The sequence below is a fragment of the Armigeres subalbatus genome, chromosome 1 (assembly GCF_024139115.2).
Source record: "Armigeres subalbatus isolate Guangzhou_Male chromosome 1, GZ_Asu_2, whole genome shotgun sequence".
NCBI classification, from domain to species: Eukaryota; Metazoa; Arthropoda; class Insecta; order Diptera; family Culicidae; genus Armigeres; species Armigeres subalbatus.
In genome coordinates, this window is record NC_085139.1 from 294,647,093 (window position 1) to 294,674,179 (window position 27,087).

A 27,087-nucleotide genomic window follows, 5' to 3' on the forward strand; every position below is an offset into this window, starting at 1 on the left:
TGAAAGGTACCCTCAGATTTTTAAAATATGTTTTCTTCGAAATACGCAGAATTTTCGAATTGCTGTGCGTATACATGAACGATTTTTGTTAATGAATTCGACAGCACATGCAATTTTAAAATTTGGGGTGACTTGATCCCCTTTTTATGATATCTACGCAATGAATATTTTTTCCTGCCAAAACTTCATCAAATCTGTCAAATCTACAAAAAATTAGAAGCCTGAATGCAGAATTATATTTTTCTGAATTTTTTTAGAAAAATATATTTAGCTCTTTTAGTGGAATGTATTCAACCGTCTAAGACGAATTAAGTACTCTCCATTTAATTCCACCAATTAATTTTCGATATCTTTGCAGATACGTATTTCGACCAAAACTGTGTGGTCGTCTTCAGTGTCTCGTACTTGACTCGACTTGAAGAAAACAATCGCACCTTACACTATTTATACTACGCTAGGTATCAAATCTAATCTTATTTGCCTACTTTATTTACCTATACAGTAAATTACTTTATTGCTTAGGTAGAAACTTGAAGAGCCAAGAGCTGCCGTTTCCCTGATCATTATTCAACAGCGCTGTTTGTACCTGTCGGTGGATTTCCAAACTCTCAGCTACATCGAGTTTCCATGGGGAAGAGACATTTCTTAAGATTTTAATATTTGATGCCGTAATTGGGTGATTTTCCTTATACACATGCTCTGCTACCTTAGATCTAAATTCGTAATGTAATCCCTTATCGTTTTCTCTTTTCGCCTTACTCACTTCCGCCATATGTTCCTTGAACCTTATATCTAATGATCTTTTTGTTTGGCCTACATAGATTTTTTCACATTTTCTAAGTGGGTACGCGAAACTAAGGCCAAATGTCAAGTTGTGGGGGGAATGCCGGCAAGCGGGAAAACAGGCAGCAACAAAAATAAATAAAAGATTTTTAAAAATGAGGTTTTACGTGAATCCGGTCAAATCAAGGTACGTTACACTTTTTGGTGAAGAGTTCTAGTCGGAAAACGCATTATAAGTGAAAAAAAATGTAAATACATGTTTGTTTTCCTTCTGCTCATAACCTCAAAATTGATCGAGTCATCACAATGGTTGCGAAGGAGTCAAAAAATATATGGAAATATACTCATTTTTACCCAAACTTTGCTGAGTAGCACCATCTAGGAGTGTTTGTTTTCCTTTTATCGCCACTCACACATTCGGACGTGAGAATCTCAATATTGAAAAACTTTGCACCCATTTTTCTTAAAACTGAGTTTTTGTCACTACATCCCTTGGCGTTTGACGCCATCAATTATAGTCGAAATACTGTCTGTTTGTATGTTAAATAATTAAAGACAAGTTGAACGTAACAACAAATTGAGAAAAACCAGCCAGTAGTTACATTTGATGGAAATAGATGTAAATGCGGCAGATGTTGATGATAATCTATCTCGCCAATTTACGTGCTGGGGTTCTTAATTTTTTTCCTACATTTAGTTTTTTTATTTCCCCCTTTTGATTCGCGTACCACTGCACTGAGTGGTGGGAACTCTCCTTAGCCGTGCGGTATGATGCGCGGCTACAAAGCAAGACCATGCTGAGGTGGCTGGGTTCGATTCCAGGTGCGATCCAGACAAATTTTCGGGTTGGAAATTTTCACGACTTTCCTGGGCATAAAAGTATCATCGTGTTAGTCTCATGATATACAAATTTAAAAATTGTAGCTTGACTTAGAAATATCGCATTTAATAACTGTGGAAGTGCTTAATGAACACTAAGCTGGACCACTGGTGTTTCAAGCATAATCATCCTGGAAATCATTATAAACATAACTATTGTTATGAAATGTAGACAAACGACAAGTATTTTCGACTGCAGTAATTTTCACGAACTCTACATTAAAATAAGATTCAAGGAACCTTGGAAATAACGATTCTATGAAAGGAGCTCTCTTACGCAGAAGTTTCCAGTCGATTGCTCCCACCCAAACTATTTACACTCACCGCAGCATCAATCCCGCGCGGCATGCATTGATTAGAATATTACAAAATAATTAACGAGGCGAACCTACAACATTAGTGTAGTGACTGCAATGCCACGATGTCTGTTGCCATGCGGCCCCCGCCGATTGTTGCAATTAGAATAGTGTCCATCCGCCCATTTTCCGATACAGAAAGAAAAATTAGCAATTCCTCCCGAAGATAATGAGATCAATTTAATAATTCATAATTCGCCACTGTTCAAGCACTGAAGATGGGTGTCCGTCGACTGGGCGTCGAGCACCAAGGACATCTTCGCGGCTAAGAATAATCCACGTGTGAAGTCCACCATTGCCGGAAGCTCCCGGTATAAAAGTGGCCGGCGATGTCCCTGGACTGCACAGTTGGTCTTCGATCGGCAGTCGGTTCGCGTTTACTTTCCATTAACTATTCTAATCAAATGAAGTGACTTATACAGGCCATAGTTTAGATTTTAAGTGGCCTTGGCTGTGGTTCTTTAGTTTTTTTCGAGACTCCGTACCAGGTGCATCTACTCATCATCCGTGGCTGTGAATTTGGTGTCCATCGGATTTGTTCCAGTTTGATAAGTGGTGCCACGAAAAGATACGGACTACGAAGATGTCTGCCGGTCCTGTGCTACTGCTTTCGGTTCTGCTCACTGGATACATCTACTGGAGCTTCGCTCAACCGTTAGTATCACAAATTTATTTGATTGTTTTGGTGAACCATGGACGTGTTTGAAAGTTGATAAGTTTCCAAAATAAAACCAATTTCTGATTAATTACGTTTTTAGAAGTGCATAACTTAGAGCATTCTACTGTTATAAGTTTGAAAAATATGGAAACTGATCGTGAACTAACAGCCTAATGCGATATATCATGTTATATAATCCATATGCGATTGTATATGGATTGATAAGCATATTGATAGACTTTATCAACCTTAAAAACTATCTCAACGGAGACTGGCAGTAAAATTAACTTCCAATAAAATTAGGAAAAAAAATCATCCATTTTATCTATAATGGATCTACATTCCAACAATCCAACTGGAACTTCGTTCGTTCGGGGTGACATTGGGCCTAGGGGGTAAGATTGGGCCAAAAACGAAAAATGTTTCAACTTCTAATATCTCCGAAACTGTTACGAATTTTGATGAAAACTTCAAACGGTTCGAAATTATATTAAAATTCACGTCTAGGAAATCACAAAACAAATTCCAAGAACTACTTGTGCTTGTACCATAATGCTTGGAATTTGAATGTAAAACTATTGAACGAATGAACCCGTATTAAAATAGTGTCAGTAATGCCCCACCAATCTATTACATAACTAGTTTTTAGATCGATGGATACCTGGTTATCATGTTACGATAATCTGTTGTTGTTTTATCGAATTTTATGAATATTTATCTAGCGGTTCTGGTTTTTCGTAGCAACGAGCAATGCACGCTGAAAAGGGGTGAGATTGGGCCAAGCATTTGGTTGATTTGCCATACATAGTTGGTAAGAGCCGTAATGTAGGCAATTATTTTTAATGAACGATTGAATCGTTGCATCGTCACCGTTGAACTTTATTGTACTTGGCCCAATGTCACCCACTGTGAGGGATGAGAATGGGCCTATTTTAAACAACATATAACTTTGAAGAATTTCCCTCATTTATTATTTTTCCCCACACAGTGATAAATTCATTGTTCAAGCTTGTACCAAACTAATTAAAACTTGATTCCAATGTTAACTACTAGAGCTTTGTAACATTTATTTGGAGCATACCACATTTTGGCCCAATGACACCCCCGTTGGCGGTATTCCAAAAGCATTTTGCCAGTTATTAATTGAAAGATTGTCTATGCTCGCCATTGCGTGGCTATGTATCTTGTGTGGAAATGTACAATGGACACACTATACCCAGGGTATCGAGAATGTTTCCCACCCAAAACCGGACCGGGAATCGAACTCGCCATCTCCGGATTGGCAATATTACGTCGCTGCTCGCTGGTCTTACTGGAGACAAAGTAAAAATAAGTTTTTCAAGCCATAAACGTTTAGTTTTAGAATATCCTCATCGTCAGTATATACCCAATCCGGTTCAATAAGCATATGCGCACCATGTAAACCCAATTTTTCAAATTTCTCGTATTCAGATGGTCAATGTACTCCAAAACGTTACTCCACCTGATCTACCAGATCAACCAAGACCTTGGGAAGATTTCGTTTCTGAGAGCATGCAAATGAATCTGAAATATTTGAGTCCTATAACGCTTTGTGTGATAATTTTGAACACTCTATGAGGTTTAGTCATCTTGAAAATCAAGCCAGTGATCAATTCTCAGGAATACGATATGTTCATGGTTCTCCAAAACGTTCTCGAGTTCAGCCCACGTTATCTATCAGATAAAGCAAGGCTTTTGGAATGTTCTCATCGTCGGTACATACTCAATCCGGTTCAATAAGAAAATGCGCATCATGTAAATCCAATTGTCTTGAATACGAGATGTTCAAGATACTCCAAAACATTCTCGAGTCCAGCCCACGGTTTCTTCTAGATCAACCAAGTCTTCATATCATATCCATATCATCATAATCGTCATATACCCGATCTGGTTCAAAAAGCATATTCGTATCATGTAAACTAAATTTTCTTTAATACGAGATGTTCAAGGTACCGCACAACTAAGAAAGACAGAGTAACCGAGAAAATAATTTTAATATAGAGAAATATGCTTCCACGAGATGACATTGAGTCTTGGAACATTGATTCAAGAATAATCCACTGAAGCTTGTGAAACAAATGAGCGAAATCCTATCGGCTCAATGCTGGAATGTTTTACAATGCACGGATAAATCTTTCATGACTTTGATTGATCGGTTTGATCACATGTTATAAATTTCAGGACGAAGCATTAAAGGCCTGTAGTTGCTTGTAAAAGTAATGAGTGTAATTCTATCGGCACAATGAACTTGCTAGGTTGTTCTGAAATGCACCGATACCTCGTTCAGGACTGGGCGGATAGATCATATGTTCTAAGCTCCAAGACGTTTTGGAGAACCGAAAAGGCCTATAGTAGCTTATAAAAGAAATTAATGCAATTCTTTCGGCTCAATAGAACTTTTTAGCGATGCATGGATACATCTTTCATTACTTGGTTGATCGGGTACATCATATGTTCTGAACTCCTCGACATTTTGGAGTAAGTAAAAGTAATGAGTGCAATCTTATTGGCTCAACGGACCTGATTGAATGTTTACCGATGCACGCGTTCATCGTTCAGGACTTGGTTAATAGGGTAGATAACATGTTCTGAACTCCAGGACGTTTTGAAGAACCTGAAATAGTGTACGTTTACGTTATTCGGCAAATACCTAGGCGACGAATAAAGGATCATGATTGGAAGCTTGGAACATGGAACTAGTCGCTAGGTTTTGCAGGTTGCGACAGGATAATCTACGATGAATTACATCCCCGCAACTGCGACGTCGTGGCGCTGCAGGAGATTTGTTGGACAGGACATAAAGTGTGGAAAAGCGGTCATCCAGCGGCTACCTTCTACCAAAGCTGTGGCACCACCAACGAGCTGGTAACCGGCTTCATAGTGCTGGGTAAGATGCGCCAACGTGTGATTGGGCGGCAGCTGATCAACGCAAGGATGTGCAAGCTGAGGATAAAAGGCCGTTTCTTCAACTATAGCATCATCATCATGCACTGCCCACATTAAGGAAGACCCGGCGACGAGAAAGAAGCGTTCTACGCACAGCTGGAGCAGACATACGATGGATGCCCACTGCGGGACGTCAAAATCGTCATCGGTGACATGAACGCTCAGGTAGGAAGGGAGGAAATGTACAGACCGGTCATCGGACCAGATAGTCTGCACACCGTATCGAATGATAATGGCCAACGATGCATAAACCCCGCAGCCTCCCACGGAATGGTAGTCCGAAGCACCTTCTTTCCCCGCAAAAAATATTCACAAGGCCACATGGAGATCATCTAATCAAGAAATGGAGAACCAAATCGACAAACAGGATTGTAGCAACTACCACGCAATCACATTGTTGAACGCCGGCTACAAGGTACTCTCCCAAATTTTATGCCGTCGTGGGGCAGTACCAGGCGGGTTTTATGGGCGAACGCTCCACCACGGACCAGGTGTTCGCCATTCGCCAAGTACTGCAGAAATGCCGTGAATACAACGTGCCCACACATAATATATTCATCGACTTCAAAGTCGCATATGATACAATCGATCGGGACAAGCTATGGCATCTAATGCACGAACACGGATTTCCGGAAAAACTGACACGGTTGATCAAAGCGACGATGGATCGGGTGATGTGCGTACTTTGAGTTTCAGGGGCATTCTCGAGTCCCTTCGAAACGCACAGAGAGCTACGGCAAGGTGATGGTCTTTCGTGTCTGCTATTCAACATCAATTTGGAAGGGGTAATACGAAGAGCAGGGATTAGCACGAGTGGTACAATTTTCAAAGTCAGTCCAGCTATTTGCTTCACCGACGACATAGATATTATGGCACGTAGCTTTGAGAAGATGGAAGAGGCCTACATCAGACTGAAGAGGGAAGCTAAGCGGATCGGACTATTTATCAACACGTCGAAGACGAAGTACATGATAGGAAGAGGTTCAAGAGAAGACAATGTGAGTCATCCACCGCGAGTTTGCATTGGTGGTGACGAAATCGAGGTGGTAGAAGAATTTGTGTACTTGGGCTCACTGGTGACTACCGAAAATGATACCAGCAGAGAAATTCGGAGACGCATAGTGGCTGGAAATCGTACGTACTTTGGACTCCGCAAGACCGATCGAATAGAGTTCGCCGCCGTATCAAACTGACAATCTACAAAACGCTCATTAGACCGGTAGTCCTCTACGGACACGAGACGGTACGTGGAGGAGGCGAATGGACCACGAGTTGCATGAGCTGCTGGGATAACCATCCGTCGTTCACACCGCGAAAATCGGACGACGACTGGATTGGGAAGCAATCGTCGAAATAAACTTGGAGCACGTTTGACTTACCGAACTGGTAACCTTGTCGTTACCAACGCTGACTGGGAACTCGTAGGCCGCTTTGCGCGCTGGCATGGGAACATTTGCCGAAATCCCGGCACTTTCGATGACTCCACCAATCACCAATCAAGTGATAGTAAAATGAAGATGTCTGTTCTTGTTCATGTTCATCAAAAATCTTGAATAGTAATTAACTTTTTTAAAATGTTATTAGCATATTTCTTAACACTGCCACGATGTATCATGATGTAGGTACTAAAGAAAAAGTTAATTGAACCCAATAATTGGCGTTTCAAAATGTTTTTGATAGATTTTAAAAATTATGGCAATCGATGTAATGTTATGCGATGCATATGGCGAATGGATGTGACCATCAGCAACAACATTTTTGATTTTAATTTCAATTTTTGAAGTATTTTTGAAATCCATGCCTCCAATTCAACAAGAAGCAAATGGCGCACAAATTATACCGACGTAGTAATATCAGTTTCATCAGTTTGTTTTATCACCCAGAAGCAAGTAAAATATTTTCTATTTTTTTTTTCAATCCAGAAGCATCTGTAGTATTACCACGATAAGTATAACAAATGTATAAATTAAATAAAAACAAACCTGACAGCCAGATTTTATTGGCTAGATCAGGAGTTATAACTATGTTCTATGTTTGTTTCAGTAACAAGTGAAAAAAAAAAACATGGAAGATGTTAAGATGTTTTATATTGACTCCGCCACTTGCACTTTTTTCGTTATATAGCAGCCGCACCTAAGCAAAGACTGCTCTAATGTCTAAGCTGTAACGATTTTCATGGGTATTGTTACGTCATACAACAGTTAAACAATATAGCTAGCCGATGCCATCTTAAAATTTTAGAAAATCTAAATCATATTGGCAATATTCGCATTTAAAAAAAAAACGGGCGGCTCTAAGGGAACAAAGTACCACGCGTCGGCGAATCAGCATTCTGGTATGGACCGTGCGTGGAGACGCGTAATACATTGTGGGTTAGTTTCACTAGGGCGTTTTGCCTTGCCGAAATGTTAGATGTTCCATCAAAATGTGGAAAATTTTGATTTTTTCTACCTTTCTATCTATGTTGACACTTATTATAATGTTATACAGATAATATAAAACATATATAGTTTTAAAAAACACTACAACATCTGTCTCCATGAGTCGACGTCTTTGATGTTATGTGACCATGTATAGGTCACAATCAAGGCATCAAATCGTGCGACATAAAAGATCTTTCGGAGTTACCATGCTAGCATATTTTACAATTTCCTTAGCAAATTCTGATCCATAACGCAATATTCTTACGGATAGATACCTCTTTCAATTGTGGCTCATGAAAGTTCAACGATGTTTTGTGACCTTAGACTGGCCACACTCAAGAAAGTGAATCCTATTTCAGGTGTCATTCAAGAAAGCAGAAACATGTTTCAGGAATACTGTGATGGCACTTTTTAATAACTGTCTAAATGAATTATATTCCTTTTCGTTAAAGTTTTATGAACAGATGATACTTTCGCTTTTGGCTCTTGAAAGATCGACGGTCGCTAAACGAAAAATAGAAACCTAGCTTATTTCATCACTTCATCGTCATTCATGCATTTTAAATATGAAAAAAAAAAATTCAAATATTCGTACGACTAGTATGTAATTCTAATTTAATCATCAATGATATAATAATCTTACATTTATTCGATAAATAAAAAACTTTTGTTTTCCAAATAAGTTTAAATAAGTTAGTGCTGAAGCGTTTAACATCGCTGCATGATTTTTACATTTCAATGCTTGACATGTCACTTCAATAAACTTGTGTAATCCGGAATCATTTTTTTTGGTAAGTGATTTCTACTTCTATTTGTTAAGAAATTAAATTTATTTTATGTGAAAGTGAATTGAAGAAAGTAATACCGATAATACCGGTCTTTTTATTGCTACATATTTTTACGATACAGGAAAGCATCACTATGCTAAGACGCTCATTTAATTCTTGACTAATTAAAATACACTTTACAGCGCCTGAACACATTTTTTTATATGAACCGGTAGTGAAATCCATAAGCAATTCTACAAATCCATACATTAACGGTTACACAAGAAGAAAATCAGATCAATTGTTCCCTATAAAAAAACACGTCATAGCGACCTCGATGCAACTTTTATTATTAAGATTATTCAAACAATTTTCACTATTAAACCTATATATCAAATTGATTTGTGAGAAACAGAGTAGAATATGAAATAATAAATATACGGTAGGCTAATAGTTCTGAATATAGAGTGTACTCTCGTCTTACTACTTTTCCGTACTACAAAAAATCGAGTATACGTTTTCATACCATGATTTATATGTTGAGAATATTGCAGGCAAGTTTTTCTTTTCAAGAGATGATATTTAAACAAATTGAACAAAAGAAGAAAAATACCTGTACTGGATAGCTGAAGCTCGGTATCTCTTGAATTGTACCTCCACCAGTGTCCAACCGGGATCCTGCTTCCCGAATACACATCACACTGTCATAATGAGTCTTCGCTGATTCTATAAGGCAATCCGGACGGCTGTTTTCTTGCAAAGCGAAACCTCGATAGTAAATATTATGGCGGGGAAGGTCAACTACTTCGGAATATGCAGGTCGGAACTCGAGTTTAGAACCCTCTTGATGAACAATAATTATCACTTGGTAAACAGTAGCGAGGGCTGAAATTGACTCTTCACCTCCCCAGAATCCGCTAATCTCCAGCTTGTTTAGAAACATGTCCACTTTATCGTCGATAGGGCAATACTCCACAAACTCGTCTGCAGCATGGAAAGCTAGCTGATCGTAGTAATACGGTAGATTATTCCGAATCTCCACAACAGCAGCTAAACGTGCCTGCTGACTGTACGACTTGAATAGATGATGTTTGGGGGATATTCCATAAACCTGATGAACGATTGAGCCGAAAAGGCAATCCCCATCTCCAGGAATCTTCATTAACCAGAAACGATTTCCACTTCCATCCACAATCTGCTCCATCTTAAAAGCAATGTATAGTCTTGGAGAACTTGAAAATTTACCTTTGAATAGTAAGTAAGCCGAATAAATTCTATGACGCCAAGAATGACTACCAAAATTGAACTAAAAAATCCAGCCCGTAGCATGCCAGAGATTTTTTTTTTCCTATGTACTGATGAATATATAATGGCTTGTATACTAGAAATCGAGGACTGATGTATGAGTGAGTTACTGATAGAAATGCAATGACGCAAATTTACGGTTTTATAGTAGCACCAAAATAACATAGCCCGTCGGAGTCCTCGAAAAGCAAGCAGACATTTTTTGTTATCATTGTTATTATTTATCAAAAAAGGCATTAATGTTAGGATTTCTTATTCAATGATAGGCGTGTGTGTATATACAGTATCCCCCCGTTTGTCCGGACCTCGCTAATCCGACGACTCGTTAGTCCGGATCTCGCTGATTCGGAATTTTCCGGATTAAAAAGTATCAACACTTGTTTGAACACATTATACTGTCAGTTTTCAGATTTTTGCTGTGATTTTGTTTTGTTTTTTTTTTGTATGGATTTGACGGTCGGATTAACGAGAGGAACCTCGATAGTCCGGCCATACATTTATCGGACCAGCGGGGGTATATTGTATTAGATAGTGTTTATATAGGTGTGGAGTTGCATAGATCGTATCACATACCAAAGTGAATCCAGACCTATGTAACTGTTTTCCCTACCCATCCCTACTCGCAAAAATCCTTCCTGTGACAATCGTGGAGATGCAGAGGTATACACGGTCTCTAGAAACAACGATTGTCACACACTAATATTCCTTCCCATCCCCGATAGACCGTGAGGACGTGGCCGGCGCCGTTATTGATCATTTCATTTCTAGAGCCCTCGAAATGTGCACATTGAGGTTGGAAAGCAAATCCCATGCCCCACCCACTGGTTCCTTGTGCAATTTCGATTGCTCTGATCAATCACGGAGTAGCAACTACGAAGTGTACGGTCATCATGCTCATGCTCATGCTCATGCTGCTTTCTATCTATGTTGACACTTTTGTCGCCTTAACTTGTGTAATAGCGAAATACCGTGATACCAACGAACAATCAAAAGACGAGGTGTTCTCTTCTGTGGTACAAATTCAACTGATTTCTTTTTCTTCTTCTTCTTATTGGCATTACATCCCCACACTGGGACAGAGCCGCCTCGCAGCTTAGTGTTCTTAGTGAATTATAAAACATTATATGGATTTTGATGTAAGATTCAAAAGAGCAGGCAAAAATATCAACAAAAAAAAAATGCACAGAATTGTTATTTAAATATCAAAATGTGTTATGGATAAAAACAAACTAATACTTTTACTTGACTTTACTTGATGGGCTACAGCTCTTCGATGAACCTACGCCGAATGGAATATCCTTCTCCACTGGACTCGATCCTGGGCCAATCGCTTCCAGTAGCCCTGAACATTGAGCGTCCTCAGGTCCTCTTCAACTGCAAAAAGCCATCATGTACGCGGCCTTCCACGAAGCCTGCGGCCTCTTCCGGGTTCTCTACTAAATATTATCTTCGCTTGACGTTCTTCCGGCATACGAACAACGTGACCAGCCCACCGTAGTCTGCCGTGTTGTATAAGCTTAATAATATCCAGCCCTTTATACACCTGGTACAATTCGTGATTCATGCGACGCCGCCAGATACCGTTCTCCTGTTTACCGCCGAGTATTGTCCGCAGTACCTTACGCTCAAACACTCCGAGAGCTCTCCGATCAGCCTCCTTTAACGTCCATGTCTCATGGCCGTATAAAGCCACCGGAAGAATCAGAGTAGTATACAGCGCGAGTTTTGTTTTCGTTTCGTCAGACTACGGGACTTAAGCTGGTTACGAAGTCCGTAATAAGCCATATTTGCAGCTGCAATACGCCTTTTCACCTCGCGGGTAACATCATTATCGCACGTCACTAATGTTCCAAGATACACAAATTCTTCTACCACTTCAAATTTTTCACCATCCAGCACTATTTCGCTACCACCACCACTAATGAACCCACGTTGATTGCCAGCGACCATGTACTTCATTTTGCTGGTATTGATCGTGAGTCCAATCCTCGCTGTCTCCCTCTTAAAAGGCGCAAAAGCCTCTTCCACGGCACGGCGATCAATTCCGATAATATCGATATCGTCCGCAAATCCCAGGAGCATATGCGATTTTGTGATAATGGTACCGCTTCTTTGCACACCAGCTCTCCTAATCGCTCCCTCGAGCGCTATATTGAACAGTAGGTTCGAGAGTGCATCACCCTGCTTTAATCCATCTAAGGTAACAAATGACGTCGATATTTCATCCGCAACCCTTACACTTGATTTCGATCCGTCCAACGTTATACGAATCAGCCGTATCAGTTTCGCCGGAAAACCATGTTCAAGCATAATTTGCCATAATTCATTCCGTTTCACTGAATCGTACGCCGCCTTGAAATCAATAAACAGATGATGTGTCTGCAAGTTGTACTCCCGAAATTTATCAAGGATTTGTCTCAGGGTAAACATTTGATCCGTCGTTGATCGGCCCTCACGAAAACCTGCTTGGTATTCGCCGACGAAGGACTCTTCAAGCGGTCTCAATCTGTTGAACAGAATACGGGACATAATTTTGTACGCCGAATTAAGGAGGGTTATTCCTCGGTAATTGGCGCACTCCAGTCTGTGCCCTTTTTTAAAGAGAGGGCAAATGAGGCCGTCCAACCAGCTAGCAGGCATTTCTTCGTCTTCCCATATTTTCAACATAATATGGTGCAGAGCTTCATAAAACATAAAACAAACTAATAGCTCGAGATATTAATCACTTCTTCTAAATACCATTAACTGATAACCTCATGATATTTCAGAGCAAATTTGGATATTGTCGTATGATATTTTGTGCTTTTATATCCTACATATAAATCAGGCCCATATCTCATTTTGCAATCTAATCACGATTGATTTACTTCTAATCCTCGTCTACTCGGTTTGCCTAAAATATGGTTGGAACGAGGGCTTTGGCCAATACATGAAAACGGTAACTGCTTGCACACTTGTTACAGAATCATTCTAATGCTGTAATAGTGCAAAAATCCCCGTACGGTACTGATTAAATTCTTTGCAACACGAACTCTTCCACACATAATTTTATCTTTACCACATAATTTTAATTTTCACGGAAAGAGCTATCCGAAAAACCTTTCCCGGAAACTCGAACTTTTCAAAAGATTTCCCTTCTTCAATCAATAAATCGTTGGAACTAACTACAATTATTCTTTAGCGCTATATAACCACACGTAGTAGCCTGGTTTTTACGCCATGTACATTTCACAAAACGTTTGTTTGATCGCATAAACTGTCGTATGCATATTTTGACCACTTCAATCAAAGGAATAATAATTAATTCCCCGCGGCCTTAAAATAACTAATAATATTGTCCATTTAGACAGATTAGTTCATGTATTTTGTTGATTGATATGATGATTCGGGTAAAATTAATAAAAATGCGTTTTCCCAACATCGATGGTGCTGGTTGTTACGTCAACTATGAAATCATGGGCAGCACAGTTATTAACTGCGAGGTTTCTAAGCCAGGTTACCATTTTTGCATTCGTATATCATTAGGCTAGCACGATGATACTTTTATGCCCAGGGAAGTCGAGACAATTTCCAATCCGAAAATTGCCTAGACCGGCACCGGGAATCGAACCCAGCCACCCTCAGCATGGTCTTGCTTTGTAGCCGCGCGTCTTACCGCACGGCTAAGGAGGGCCCTCAACTGATTTAATTTCCATAATTTTAATCTCTTTTGGTGCTCAATACAGATTTAACGCGGTATACACATGTACCCGAACAAAATCAATTTTGTTCCCACTATTTCTTCTACCATTACAACGGACACAACAGCTATTATTCCGTCCCGGCGATAATCAATCAGAGCCATCACCGGTATTGTTTACGTCGTCTCGGCTATCTTCATCGTCACTGGATTCAAGAGCTGCATTTACAGCCCACGGTTTCATCCTCTCTGCCGCAAAAATTGTCGATGTACGTTTCTGGCTATGTCTTATCCCTGGAACATCGGCAATGAGATAACGATCGTTGCCGACTGCCTTCTGAATGATGAACAGGCCTTTGTAGCGCGGCTCCAGTTTCTTGCTCTGACCAGTAGCTTGTACGTCGTTTTCCACCAACACTAAGTCACCGACGACGCTTATCGAAGTGCACTTTCTATCGTTGTTGCTCTTGCTGGATCCTTGCACTTACGGCTTGGCGCAAAACATCGGACTGTCCCGGTGTTGTTTCCGACGAAAAGTCAGTAGCTGATTTTGCATGATGTCGCGTGGATTGAAACTGAACAGTAACGAATGTGGGGAAACCTTCGTCGAGTCGTTCACCATAGTATTCAACCCCCACTGAATCATTCGTAGTTGTTTATCCCAGCTTCTGTCATTATCTTTCACCATACACCTTACTGAATGCAGCACGTTCCGATTTTCACGCTCCACCTGTCCGTTAGCACTAAGAGAACCAACTGCCACCTTCACGTGTACAATGCCCATATTCAAGCAAAATTGCTCAAACTCTTTCGATGTGTACGCGGTTCCACGATCGGTAATTATTCGCCTAGGTTTGCCAAAAGTTGCGAACACATCACCCAACATTTGCACTACTGGTTTAGTCTTTGTATTATGCACCGCTCTCAGTATCACATACTTCGTAAATCCGTCCACTACCACTATTATATGTTCGTTTTGCAGAGAGGATCGAACAAATGGACCGAGATGGTCCAAATGGACAGTGTCGAATGGGACAGGCACTTTCTCTATGAGATGTAAAAATCCTTCTTTCGTCCCACTCTTCGACTTCACGTATGCACAGTAGACAAAAGAATCAACGTATCGTTTCAAATAGTTCTTAATTCTGCGAAACCAGAACTTTCTGCGAATCGCCTCGAACACTTTGTCCACACCTTTATGGCCTAAATAATTTATCGTGGTAGCTACGTGCGATTCTCCAGCGGGCACGTGACGATACCACCCACTCTAGTCCATCACTACATCGTCGCATTACACCTTCACCTTGCAGCGCATACTCCTTGTGTATTTTGTCTTCCGCGGTTATCAACCGGGGATACCGATAAAACCGTCATTAGTTCATATAAGTGTTCATCTTCACGTTGTAATAACTTTAACCACTCATCGTCTCCAATACTAATCTGCATCACACTCGCCATCGCAGGCTCGGATTCTTGTCGCAGAAACTCTTCGACTGGATTCCGGCTCAAACAGTCAGCATACTTCATTTTCTCTCCTTTTCGATGAACCAACTCCAACAACTTTAGCTTCCACCTTCCGACCACTGGTAATATTTGCTTCTTCGCGATAGTTTTCTTGACAGCCTCACAATCAGTCACAATTATCACGTGGCGGCTCAACACATACTTTCGAAAACGTTAGGCCGACTCTACTATGGCCAACGCTTCCAACTCGTAGCTATACTTCTGTTGCTCCGTTGGTGATCTTTTATGACTGAAGTAACTAATTGGGTGTAAGCCATAGTCCATTCTCTGTAATAGTGTGCCCGACAAACCGTGAGAACAAGCATCTGTATGCAGTTCGATTGCTCTCTCCGAGTCATACATCACTATCAATGGTCGGCTGATCAATACCACTTTGAGTTTATCAAAAGCTAATTGCTGGCCAACGTCCCATTGGAACTCAGCGTCCTTTTTAGTGAGTCTTGTAAGTGGTTCGGCTATGATACTGAACTCTCTCACGAAGCGTCTGAAGTAGTTCGCTAAACCCAGGAAGTCACGAACATTCCGCACATTAGTTGGAACTGGAAAGTCTTTGATCGCACAAATTTTCTCGAGCCCTGGTTTTATTTCACCTTCACTGATTTCTTGGCCTAAAAAGTTCACTTGCCTTTTCAGAAATTGCAGATTCACTGTCAGCCCATTCTCCGATAATGCATTTAACAGAAGCTCAAACTTGTACATCACTTCATCGATATTCGCTGCTCCAAATGTAACATCATCTAAGTATGCTACAAATCCTTGTCGTCGAAGTGGTGCAATTACTGCATCGATCATACGCTGGAAAACTGCGCTGCCATTGGACAACCCAAACGGCATCTTCCGATACTCGTAGTGGCCCACTGGTGTAGAAAACGCCGTGTATTTGCGGCTGTTTATCGATAATGGAATCTGATGATACCCGCGGAACAAATCAACCGCTACAAACAGCCGCCCTCCTACCAGTCGATTTAGACAATCTTCAATAACAGGCATTGGCCATTTATCTTTAACCATTTTCGCATTTACGGCTCGATAGTCCACGACCATGCGCCATTCACCATTCTTTTTCTTCACAAGTACTGTCGGACTGTTGTACGGCGACTTCGATGGTTGAATAACACTGGCGTCGCCTGCTATTGTTATTTGGTGGGGCACCACTTGGCGCAAGAACAATAGCCTATGAGAACAATAGTGTGATTGCATCGTGTGGTGCCCCACCTCTGTCTCCGCCAGTGTTGAATAATCCCCGCAACGAGTAAATCTTCTACCGTATCTTCCACTATTTTTTCACGGGCATACTCCAGCGAGTACTGCTTAGTGTAGATCGGTTTTTCATTCACCAACTCAATTTGCATTTCGCAATTTTTAGCAGTGCCCATCTCCTTATAGTTCTTCGCAAAACGTTGCCGATAGCGCTCGATTACACTCAGTATTATCTTGCGCTCATTCTCACCACCATTCACATTTATCTCACTAGCTGTTATCGGCTCGTACGCCCGAATACTATTCATATTCGGTTAAGTACCACCCGTCTCCACCGATGGTTCGGATATTACAGTGCCCGTACTGGATCGCTCTTCGGGATTTTTTTCTATTCTTACGCTTCCCTTTTCCTTGATAAACCGAATATCGTCCCGATCAAGAATATCCCGACCAATAATCACTGAATGCCTGCCTGCACTTTGTTTGGCACTACCAGCATAGTCATTTCCAAATTCAGCCCATCCACTTCAACTCGCTCGAAACTATGCTCATGCACTTGCACTTTATTTCCACAAAATCCTACTAGTTCCATGCTGCAACCTTTGAGATTGTTCAAAATACCACTGCAGCTTTCCTTTATTGTGGTCACCGCGGAGCCGCCATCGTATAAAGCATCAACACTATGATCGCCTATTTTGACATTTTTGACGTAGTTGCTTCTTTGGCGTATTTCCTGCTTCACTCTAGGGGTCAGTTTCCTCACTGAAGGCTTGGTGCAATTTTTAGCAAAATGACCTCGAGCGAAAACATTCGATATTCGCCGATAGGTGTGAGTTCTTCCTACTACACATGGCTGCTACATGACCCACTCCACTACATCGATAGCATTTTACTCTTGATACAGTTTCCCCTCTGGTCACTGGTTTTGACGAAGATCCACGTGGCGTCTCCATCGGTTTTAGTTGGTTGACTTCGGATAACCATTTTAACTGCTTTAGTAGTTCGGGTAACGTTTCAGCCTGAGCGATCGTGCCATACCGACCATCGAGGACTGACACTATATACTTTATCGTGGCTTGATCAGGAAGCTTCCCCTTTCTTCCCAGCGCAACGTGACTGTAAAGGTACGTCTCTAAACTTTCACCAGCCAGTTTCTTTCGATTCATCATAGCTTGATGTATGCTCACCACATCTACCGAAGTTGGGAAATCTAGCACGAGTCTGGTCTTGCATTCTGACCAAGTTTTAACATTTGCATCAGCAAACCAAAGTTTAGCTGCCCCTTCCAGGTTAACTATGCCACATTGCAGCATCCACGAGCCATCTCCTCTGTACAATGCATCAACCTTTTCTATTGATTCGATCCATTGTTCTGCCGTTGGCGTCGTGGGCACGTCAGGGTCGAATGGCACTACAATGTCCTTAATATCACGAATATCGAACCGACGCACATTTTCTACAGAAAGATTTCTGATCGCATCGATTAGAAGCTTGACCGCGTCGTTCTCCATTGAATCACTTGTACAACTCAAACGCTGTTTATATCGCGGATCTTGTGCGTTTGATTGTTCGAACAACTCACGATCCGATGTTTCAATAACCTTTTCGAATTCATCTCCAGAAAATAAATTCTTTGACAGGCCAAAAGACCGACTACTGCCCTTGCCTGAATCTATCTCGTCAATCACGTGCTCAGCTACTTCTTTGGAAATCTCTTCCAACTTCCCGTCGTGATCACTCATCACAACCCGGTAACACCAAAATCATTAAATTGGCCTCTTTGCCTTGCGAACACAGAAATGACACTGACCTTATCACGCACGATTGGTATAAATTCTGTCTACAGAATTGTAATAAGGAAATACCGTGATACCAACGAACAATCAAAAGGTGTTCTCTTCTGTGGTACAAATTCAACTGATTTAATTTCCATAATTTTAATCTCTTTTGGTGCTCAATACAGATTTAACGCGGTATACACATGTACCCGAACAAAATCAATTAGGGTGGTTCTTTCAGAACCCACTATTTCTTCTACCATTACATTTGTTTTGTTACGGACTACTCAAACACGGTAAATATGAGGGAATACCCAAAAGGGTTTTTGGCCCCGGGGGGTGGTGTGGTACTTTTTGGGACCTCTAACACTACTGCGATCCGCTGTCTGTCATTCCACGCCAAAACGCTACACTTTTTTCCTCTATTGCCTGCGTGGATCAAGCTCTTCCGCCCGATACGTCAAGTAACATTTTAAGTTTTATTCCGCTCTAAGATTGGTTTTCAAGATCAATTTATAAGATCTAACAATAAAACCGAGTAATACACGGCAACCTTCTGATGACCACTATAAGAGTAAGATATTGCCAAGTGGCCCAAGTGGCCCTCTATAAACCACTATAAACATATTATAAGAGCATTTAGAAACCCTTTTTAAACCACCCGCAAAAAAGGGAATTTGGCTGCGGCAGCTGTCAAAATGTTGCTTTAAAAAAAAGTGAAACAAATCTTTGCAGAAAAATAATAACAAAATGGATTGTTGATGAAAATTATGATGATGACAACAAAATATTATATTTTATTTCAGGTTGTTTTTTCGATTCAGTACCATTGAAAAGAAGTGCGCTTCCGATTTTATGGTCAAATGTTGTGAAAAAATAAGGTTGAACACCATGCGCCGGCCATATAACGTAGTTCAGGGAAATAAATCGAAAATATTGATTACCACAACATCTAGGATGTCCACTAAATCGATTAGTATTTTTGCCCAAACTATTAATTAATAAAATTATTTATCGGAAAAAGTATGATAAGCGGTTAAAATTTCGTTAAATCATGCATTTCAGTGATATATTTCACTGACTGCGAAATGTTTTTCCGATTTCAATATGGCCATCATAGAATTTGATCAGAAAAATTTTGCTTTTATAAAACGCCGTCATAAACTCTTCCCAATACAAACATTCTTATGGGGGTAATTCATTTGACCACATTATGACCAAAAATTGTAGCTTTATTCGAGCGTTGAAAATTGGATTTATTACGCTCTTCATCACTACCATAGATCTGTTCATATGGTCAATAGGCATTTGACGTTTGAAGCTTTTTTCAGCAGATTTATGGGAGGTTTATTGATAGCAATAAGAGCGCAATAAGAATTAGATAAATCCAAGAAGCATGGAAATTGTTACTTGGGGTGGAACTCGCCGGTATAGCCACACCGACGTCGATCTCTCCACCCAACCAGGGTTGTCACTACTTTTTAGGTAAAGTCTGGCATGCTTCATCTTAATATGATCTAATTACCTATCTTAAAAATTTATCTGTTCTGACCATCTTTTTGCTTTTGTTCTATGTTTTTCAAAATTTATTCTTCCACCGTAGAAATAATTACTCATCCGTAAAAATGAGATTCTTAGAGTTCAGATTGAATTGAATGAAATCTCACCTCTGGAAGTTCAAAAAGTTCTACAAATAATATTAATAATTATTTGACTTCATTCAAAGCAACGGGGTTCGCTTTTAATTTGAATTTCTAAGTAACTCTAAATGACATTTGAACCATTTTTAATTTGATCGATTAATAAACGTGAGAAGCTCAAGCTTAAAAGTATTCAGATTAAAAAGATCCAAAAAGAATGTTGATCAGCATAATTAATAATTGAATTTTTGTAACAAAAAAATAGTGCCATCATAATGTTTATGAATTGTCCATAACAACAGCGGATTGATCTTTTGGAGCTTAACAAGTCCATTAAAAGAGGTTCAGATAATCATTTGTTACTCAGAGTACGATAATGAAAGGATATGAGCATTTGAATTTCACTCTTCTAATATAAGTATCACGAGTTCACCACATCTACGGAGGTTCCGGATCTTCCGGAGGACGGTGGCCATACAGGTTCATAAGAATGGACCGCATCAATCATTCGTTTTTCATGGACGGATTAGTTTTATGAACTGTCCACTTTTACGGATGCCTCCAATCTTCCGAAGGACCTCCGGTAGTTGAATCTTCCAGGACACCGGATTACCATGGAAATAGATAATGATTACATTCTATTGAGATTATTATTAGAGAACACTTACAGCATTACCAGAACTCGAAACTAAACATATTGCCCTTGGAATATTTGTTCCTTCAAAACCGATATCTGGGAACCAGCATGGCTAAACTGCCGTCCGGAACATTCGCGGAAACCACACCTTCACTTTGATTACCAAAGATTGAAATGGATTCAAAAGCGAGTTTTTGGAAGCGAGTTGGAGCTGCGGTCATTTTTGATTTGCTTGTGCACCTTGTGTAACTGGTTTTTCTGTAGCATCCCGAGCAGCACACTTCTCGCGCTTAGGATCATAAGGGCGTAACTCGATTTTTTAATAACTCTTTTGTTTCATTTTCATTTATTTAGTCTACATCTATACAGATAACACTGAATCAACAATTTGACGCCACAATACACGGTTCGAGGCCGCATCTCTCCATCCTCGAATACGCCCCACGCTCGCCAAGTCGTTCTGCACCTGGTCTGCCCATCTCGCTCGCTGCGCTCCACGTCGTCTCGTACCTGCCGGATCGGAAGCGAACACCATCTTTGCAGGGTTGCTGTCCGGCATTCTTGCAACATGCCCTGCCCATCGTACCCTTCCGGCTTTAGCTACCTTCTGGATACTGGGTTCGCCGTAGAGCTGGGCGAGCTCATGGTTCATTCTTCGCCGCCACACACCGTCTTCTTGTACACCGCCAAAGATGGTCCTAAGCACCCGTCTCTCAAATACTCCGAGTGCTTGCAAGTCCTCCTCGAGCATTGTCCATGTTTCATGTCCGTAGAGGACTACCGGTCTTATTAACGTCTTGTACATGACACATTTGGTGCGGTGGCGAATCTTTTTCGACCGCAGTTTCTTCTGGAGCCCGTAGTAGGCCCGACTTCCACAGATGATGCGCCTTCGTATTTCACGACTAACGTTGTTGTCAGCCGTTAGCAAGGATCCGAGGTAGACGAATTCCTCGACCACCTCGAAGGTATCCCCGTCTATCGTAACACTGCTTCCCAGGCGGACCCTGTCGCGCTCGGTTCCACCCACAAGCATGTACTTTGTCTTTGACGCATTCACCACCAGTCCAACTTTTGTTGCTTCACGTTTCAGGCGGGTGTACAGTTCTGCCACCTTTGCAAATGTTCGGCCGACAATGTCCATGTCATCCGCGAAGCAAATAAATTGACTGGATCTGTTGAAAATCGTTCCCCGGCTGTTACACCCGGCTCTCCGCATGACACCTTCTAGCGCAATGTTGAACATCAGGCACGAAAGTCCATCACCTTGTCTTAGTCCCCGGCGCGATTCGAACCAACTGGAGTGTTCGCCCGAGATCTTCACACAGTTTTGCACACCATCCACCGTTGCTTTGATCAGTCTGGTAAGCTTTCCAGGGAAGCTGTTCTCGTCCATAATTTTCCATAGCTCTACGCGGTCTATACTGTCGTATGCCGCCTTGAAATCAACGAACAGATGGTGCGTTGGGACCTGGTATTCACGGCATTTTTGAAGGATTTGCCGTACAGTAAAGATCTGGTCCGTTGTCGAGCGGCCGTCAACGAAGCCGGCTTGATAACTTCCCACGAACTCGTTCACTAATGGTGACAGACGACGGAAGATGATCTGGGATATCACTTTGTAGGCGGCATTAAGGATGGTGATCGCTCGAAAGTTTGTCACCTTTCTTGTAGATGGGGCATATAACCCCTTCCTTCCACTCCTCCGGTAGCTGTTCGTTTTCCCAGATTCTGACTATCAGTTTGTGCAGGCAAGTGGCCAGCTTTTCCGGGCCCATCTTGATGAGCTCAGCTCCGATACCATCCTTACCAGCTGCTTTATTGGTCTTTAGCTGTTGAATGGCATCCTTAACTTCCCTCAAGGTGGGGGCTGGTTGGCTTCCATCGTCCGCTGAACTGACGTAGTCATCTCCTCCGCTGCCTTGACTTTCATTGCCTGTACTCTCAGCGCCATTCAGATGTTCCTCGTAGTGCTGCTTCCACCTTTCGATCACCACACGTTCGTCCGTCAAGATGTTCCCATCCTTATCCCGGCACATTTCGGCTCGCGGCACGAAGCCTTTGCGGGATGCGTTGAGCTTCTGATAGAACTTGCGTGTATCTTGAGAACGGCACAGCTGTTCCATCTCCTCGCACTCCGCTTCTTCCAGGCGGCGTTTCTTCTCCTGAAAAAGGCGGGTCTGCTGTCTCCGCTTCCGTCTATAACGTTCCACGTTCTGCCGGGTACCTTGCTGCAGCGCGACCGCCCGCGCTGCGTCCTTCTCCTCCAGAATCTGTCTGCACTCTTCGTCGAACCAATCGTTCCGTCGACTTCGACCCATATACCCGACGTTGTTCTCCGCTGCGTCGTTAATGGCTGCTTTGACTGGATTCCAGCAGTCCTCAAGAGGGGCCCCATCGAGCTCACCCTCTTCCGGCAACGCTGCCTCGAGATGCTGCGCGTATGCAGTGGCGACATCAGGTTGCTTCAGTCGCTCTAGGTCGTACCGCGGCGGTCGTCGGTACCGAACATTGTTGATGACGGATAGTTTTGGGCGCAGTTTAACCATCACCAGATAGTGGTCAGAGTCGATGTTAGCGCCACGATAAGCCCTGACGTCGATAATGTCGGAGAAGTGCCGTCCATCAATCAGAACGTGGTCGATTTGTGATTCTGTCTGCAGTGGCGATCTCCAGGTGTACCGATACGGGAGGCTGTGTTGGAAGTAGGTGCTGCGAATGGCCATATTCTTGGAGGCGGCGAAATCAATTAGTCGTAGGCCGTTTTCGTTCGTCAGCCGGTGAGCGCTGAACTTTCCAATAGTCGGTCTAAACTCCTCCTCTTGGCCAACCTGAGCGTTCAAATCTCCTATGATGATTTTGACGTCGTGGCTTGGGCAGCTGTCGTACTCACGTTCCAGCTGCGCGTAGAATGCGTCCTTATGATCATCAGTGCTTCCGGAGTGTGGGCTATGGACGTTGATTATGCTGAAGTTGAAGAACCGGCCTTTGATCCTCAACCTGCACATTCTCTCGTTGATCGGCCACCACCCGATCACGCGCCTTTGCATGTCGCCCATCACTATGAAAGCTGTTCCCAGCTCGTGTGTGCTGCCGCAGCTCTGGTAGATGGTATGATTACCTCTAAACGTTCGCACCATTGAAGGGATCAACCAACAAACCTCCTGCAGCGCTACGATGCCGAATCCACGGTCCTTGAGCACATCGGCGAGTATGCGTGTGCTCCCGATGAAGTTGAGAGATTTGCAGTTCCACGAACCGAGTTTCCAATCGCTAGTCCCTTTTCGTCGCAGTGGTCTTCGCCGATGGTTCCGGTCCGTACTCTCTTGTTGATTGTTCGTTGCTTATGATTTTTTAAAGGCTGGCTTGCAGGGCCTGACACCAAACCCCCTAAATTTCCGGAGGACCATTCCTCCTTATTTCCGGTGGGCCATGGTGCACAGTTTCACTTAGAGTCCCTCGCTGGCACTCGGACGATGATCAGCCGCCCCTAACATGGAGAACAGACGCTGTTGTGAGCCGATCCTGACATGGAGAACAGACGCTCAATAAGATTTGCACCTCCGGAGAGGAGCAAACCCCCCTTCCCTGTCAGCATACGACCATAGTTCCCACCGGGGTTGGTTACCCGATCTTCCCTAAGGTTGCTCGTATCCCGGCCAGCACCGCGGGGAGGTAGGGATAGGAGTTGCTGGGTAAGAGGCTAAGGACCGCGAGATGGGGTCTATTTTATTCCTTCAGGTACGCGAAGTACCAATGGTACGCTTTACCCAGCATTTGCCGTGCCAACTCTTTTGTTAATAACTCAACTAAATTAAAAGTTCCAACCATGATTATTGCTTCTGGTGCAAGATGAACCCATCAGCTTAAACCATAAAATCTATGGCAAACTGCCGGAAATCGCTGCAATGATAAGAAGACAACATCGAAGAAGAGTAACCAAAAATCTGTCTAAAATTTGACAAGTCTGGCATTGTGGATGGTTTTTTCTCTTTTTGGTGCCAAAAGGCTGGCAGTTCAAGATATATCTGGCATAATGGCAACCCTGCTCCTTACACGCGTCGGAGATGAGCGACGCCTCACCGCTGCCCGGTCGTGGACCTGGCTCCAGCTCTCTGATCTTATTAACTTGTTCGCTGAACGATGCACGTGGCCAAAATCAGTATTGCAAACAAAGCCCTCCTGAATGAATTCGACCGTTTGTGCATTCGCCTTCTTGGCTGCGATTGATTGAGCGTTAGATCCTCAGCCGAACAACGAATCGATCCTTCCTAACTCTTTCCCACCGCAAGCGCGCTTGTTCCGTTCAATGCAGGATGTTGCTCAATGTGATGTCAATCTATCTCATCGTGATGATTGTTCGAGTTCGATCGTTTATTCGGACCCACTACTGATGCCCCCGTGGCCCGTGGTGTAGGTTTAAAAAATCTTCGATATCCATATGATTGGTGATATGCTCTCTGATCTGATCTAACTGTGTGAACTAGCTTACTACTATGAAAACATGGCTATATAGAGAGCACGAGCTATATTGAATACTTTTCAAGACGTTCCTGAAATAAACTTTGGACATACATATAAGCTGAGCTTAAATCGAACAAATATTTACAAGGTACCCAATTACAAAGTTACGCCTTGATAACACGGGAAATGCCGTCGGTAATTTCTACGCTAGCGAATGAAGCGATATGACGCGTGTCTCGCATCATCACATTCGCATTACCATGCGAGCATAAATTTCACCTCAGTGACCTCAACGCTTCGAAACACAACGAACCCCTCTTTACGTACACACATTCGTGTTTCTGAATTCCGTTCTCCTTCCTTTTCTCACCCACAGCACCAACGTCCTGGAGATCCGCTGCAAGCTGTACTCGGGCCCGGCCGTCCAAAACACCGGCGAGTGTGTGCACGGTGCCGAGCTGAATCCTTGCGGTAAGCTTTCCTGCCTGAAGGGAGTGGGCGACAAGTGCGGTGAAAACACCGCCGGAATCATCATGTCCGGCAAGTGCGCCAGCGGTCTGATGTGCTGCGGTGGCCAGTGCGTCGGCTGCAAGAACGGAATCTGCGACCACCGGCTGTGCCCTCCGCGTCTATCGATGAACCACCACCCGTTCGGACTGGGTCTGGCACTGGAAGGACCCCAGCAGCAGCAACCAATTGGCGTTTTTCCATCGCTGTACAAGATGTTTGACTACTACAGCAGTGAGTCGGAGTAAGGGGCGTCAGAAAGTTAAATTTGTTTCGGGATATCCCAAGTGAATGCATGTAGACTGATTTTAACATGAAAAACTTGATTTATAGGCTCTGTAGGAAATTAAATTATTGTTGTAGAAAATAGAACCAATGTGCAATGGTAGCCATATGTATATCAAATAATCAAAATAGTCGAAGGAGGCCAAGGAGATTAGTACAAAGCAGAAAGCGGAAATTTGTCTAAAAATGTGTCCATGACAACATTCGGATTACAAGTAAATTATCAAAAAAAAAATGGAAAAGACAACTATAATAATCGTAAAACTGGATCTGAACTATGCGCTGAAGTATTGGGCCACCTGTCATATATTATAGAACTCGCGAATTATGAAAAATGATGAAAAAAAGTAAGTAGTCATAAATAGGAGAAGATAGAAGAAAAACATTCTAGAGAAGAAATTAACAAATTCGAATGAAACTATAGCGAAAAAAAAATAAATTGATGTGATACTAATGCATATGCAAAATGCCAAAACAATGCCAAATAAAAAGCAAATTCTGGAAAAGCTATTGTTTGTTTCATTACATGTGTATTAGAATGGGCCCCTTCCGTCCGTGGTGGTAAGATTTGCAACAACAAATCAGACCACGGCTGGGTCCGGTATCAAAACTTGGAGACTTCCAAGGAGCGTAAATATATGATTTGTATCAGTACATGATTGTAGAAATAGTGGCAGGCGGTACAATTTATCGCAGGTTTCAAATTCTCTACGCGAGAAATGAAACATTTTCATACTTGAAATCGAAAACGATTGCACAGCCTCCCCAGTACTATGCAAAAGATGAATGTATGGAATGTATACACGTGAAAGTATGTCTGCTAACTGCTTCTTACGTCCGACGATTGCGAGCGTATCTGAACGTATGTCTGACGATTGTGATATTGTTTGCCTATCGCTATCGGACCTTGCTTCTAATGGGCATAAATAACCGTGCGCAGACCAAAATAATCTCATTCCAGTTCGAGACAGCAGCACGTACGGACGTGTTTTTTTTGCTCGCGCATTTTTTCCAAGTGTTTTTTCTCGTTTGTTCGCTGTTTACGTTTTCGATTCGTCGCGTTAGCGTTATTTTCTCCCGGACCCGTCATGGGAGACTTGGTGACCGATTCAGTCGCTGGAAAAGTGCCTAAGCGCACTGCTCTTGGAGGTGCGGGTAACACCTCCAAGCAGCTTTTGCAGAGCAACGTGTTCTCTCCGTTGCCACTTGATGACGCCGGCAATCCGCCGAAAAAA

General features: G+C 42.3%; 1 protein-coding gene across 1 annotated transcript; it reads left to right on the top strand.

Annotated features, from left to right (window-relative positions):
* Window positions 1–2,377: 2,377 nt before the first annotated feature.
* Window positions 2,378–26,351, top strand: LOC134215895 (uncharacterized). The gene is made up of 2 exons (XM_062694987.1): window positions 2,378–2,672; window positions 25,437–26,351. Exons 1-2 carry the CDS (start codon window positions 2,602–2,604, stop codon window positions 25,813–25,815), a joined length of 450 nt encoding a protein of 149 aa, XP_062550971.1. The 5' UTR covers window positions 2,378–2,601; the 3' UTR covers window positions 25,816–26,351.
* Window positions 26,352–27,087: the final 736 nt, after the last annotated feature.

Excerpts from the sequence above, each read along its gene's own strand:
- LOC134215895 (XM_062694987.1), top strand. The coding sequence starts at position 2,602 with ATGTCTGCCGGTCCTGTGCTACTGCTTTCGGTTCTGCTCACTGGATAC. Across the intron at positions 2,673-25,436 it reads TACTGGAGCTTCGCTCAACC|CACCAACGTCCTGGAGATCC; the intron begins GTTAGTATCACA and ends TCTCACCCACAG.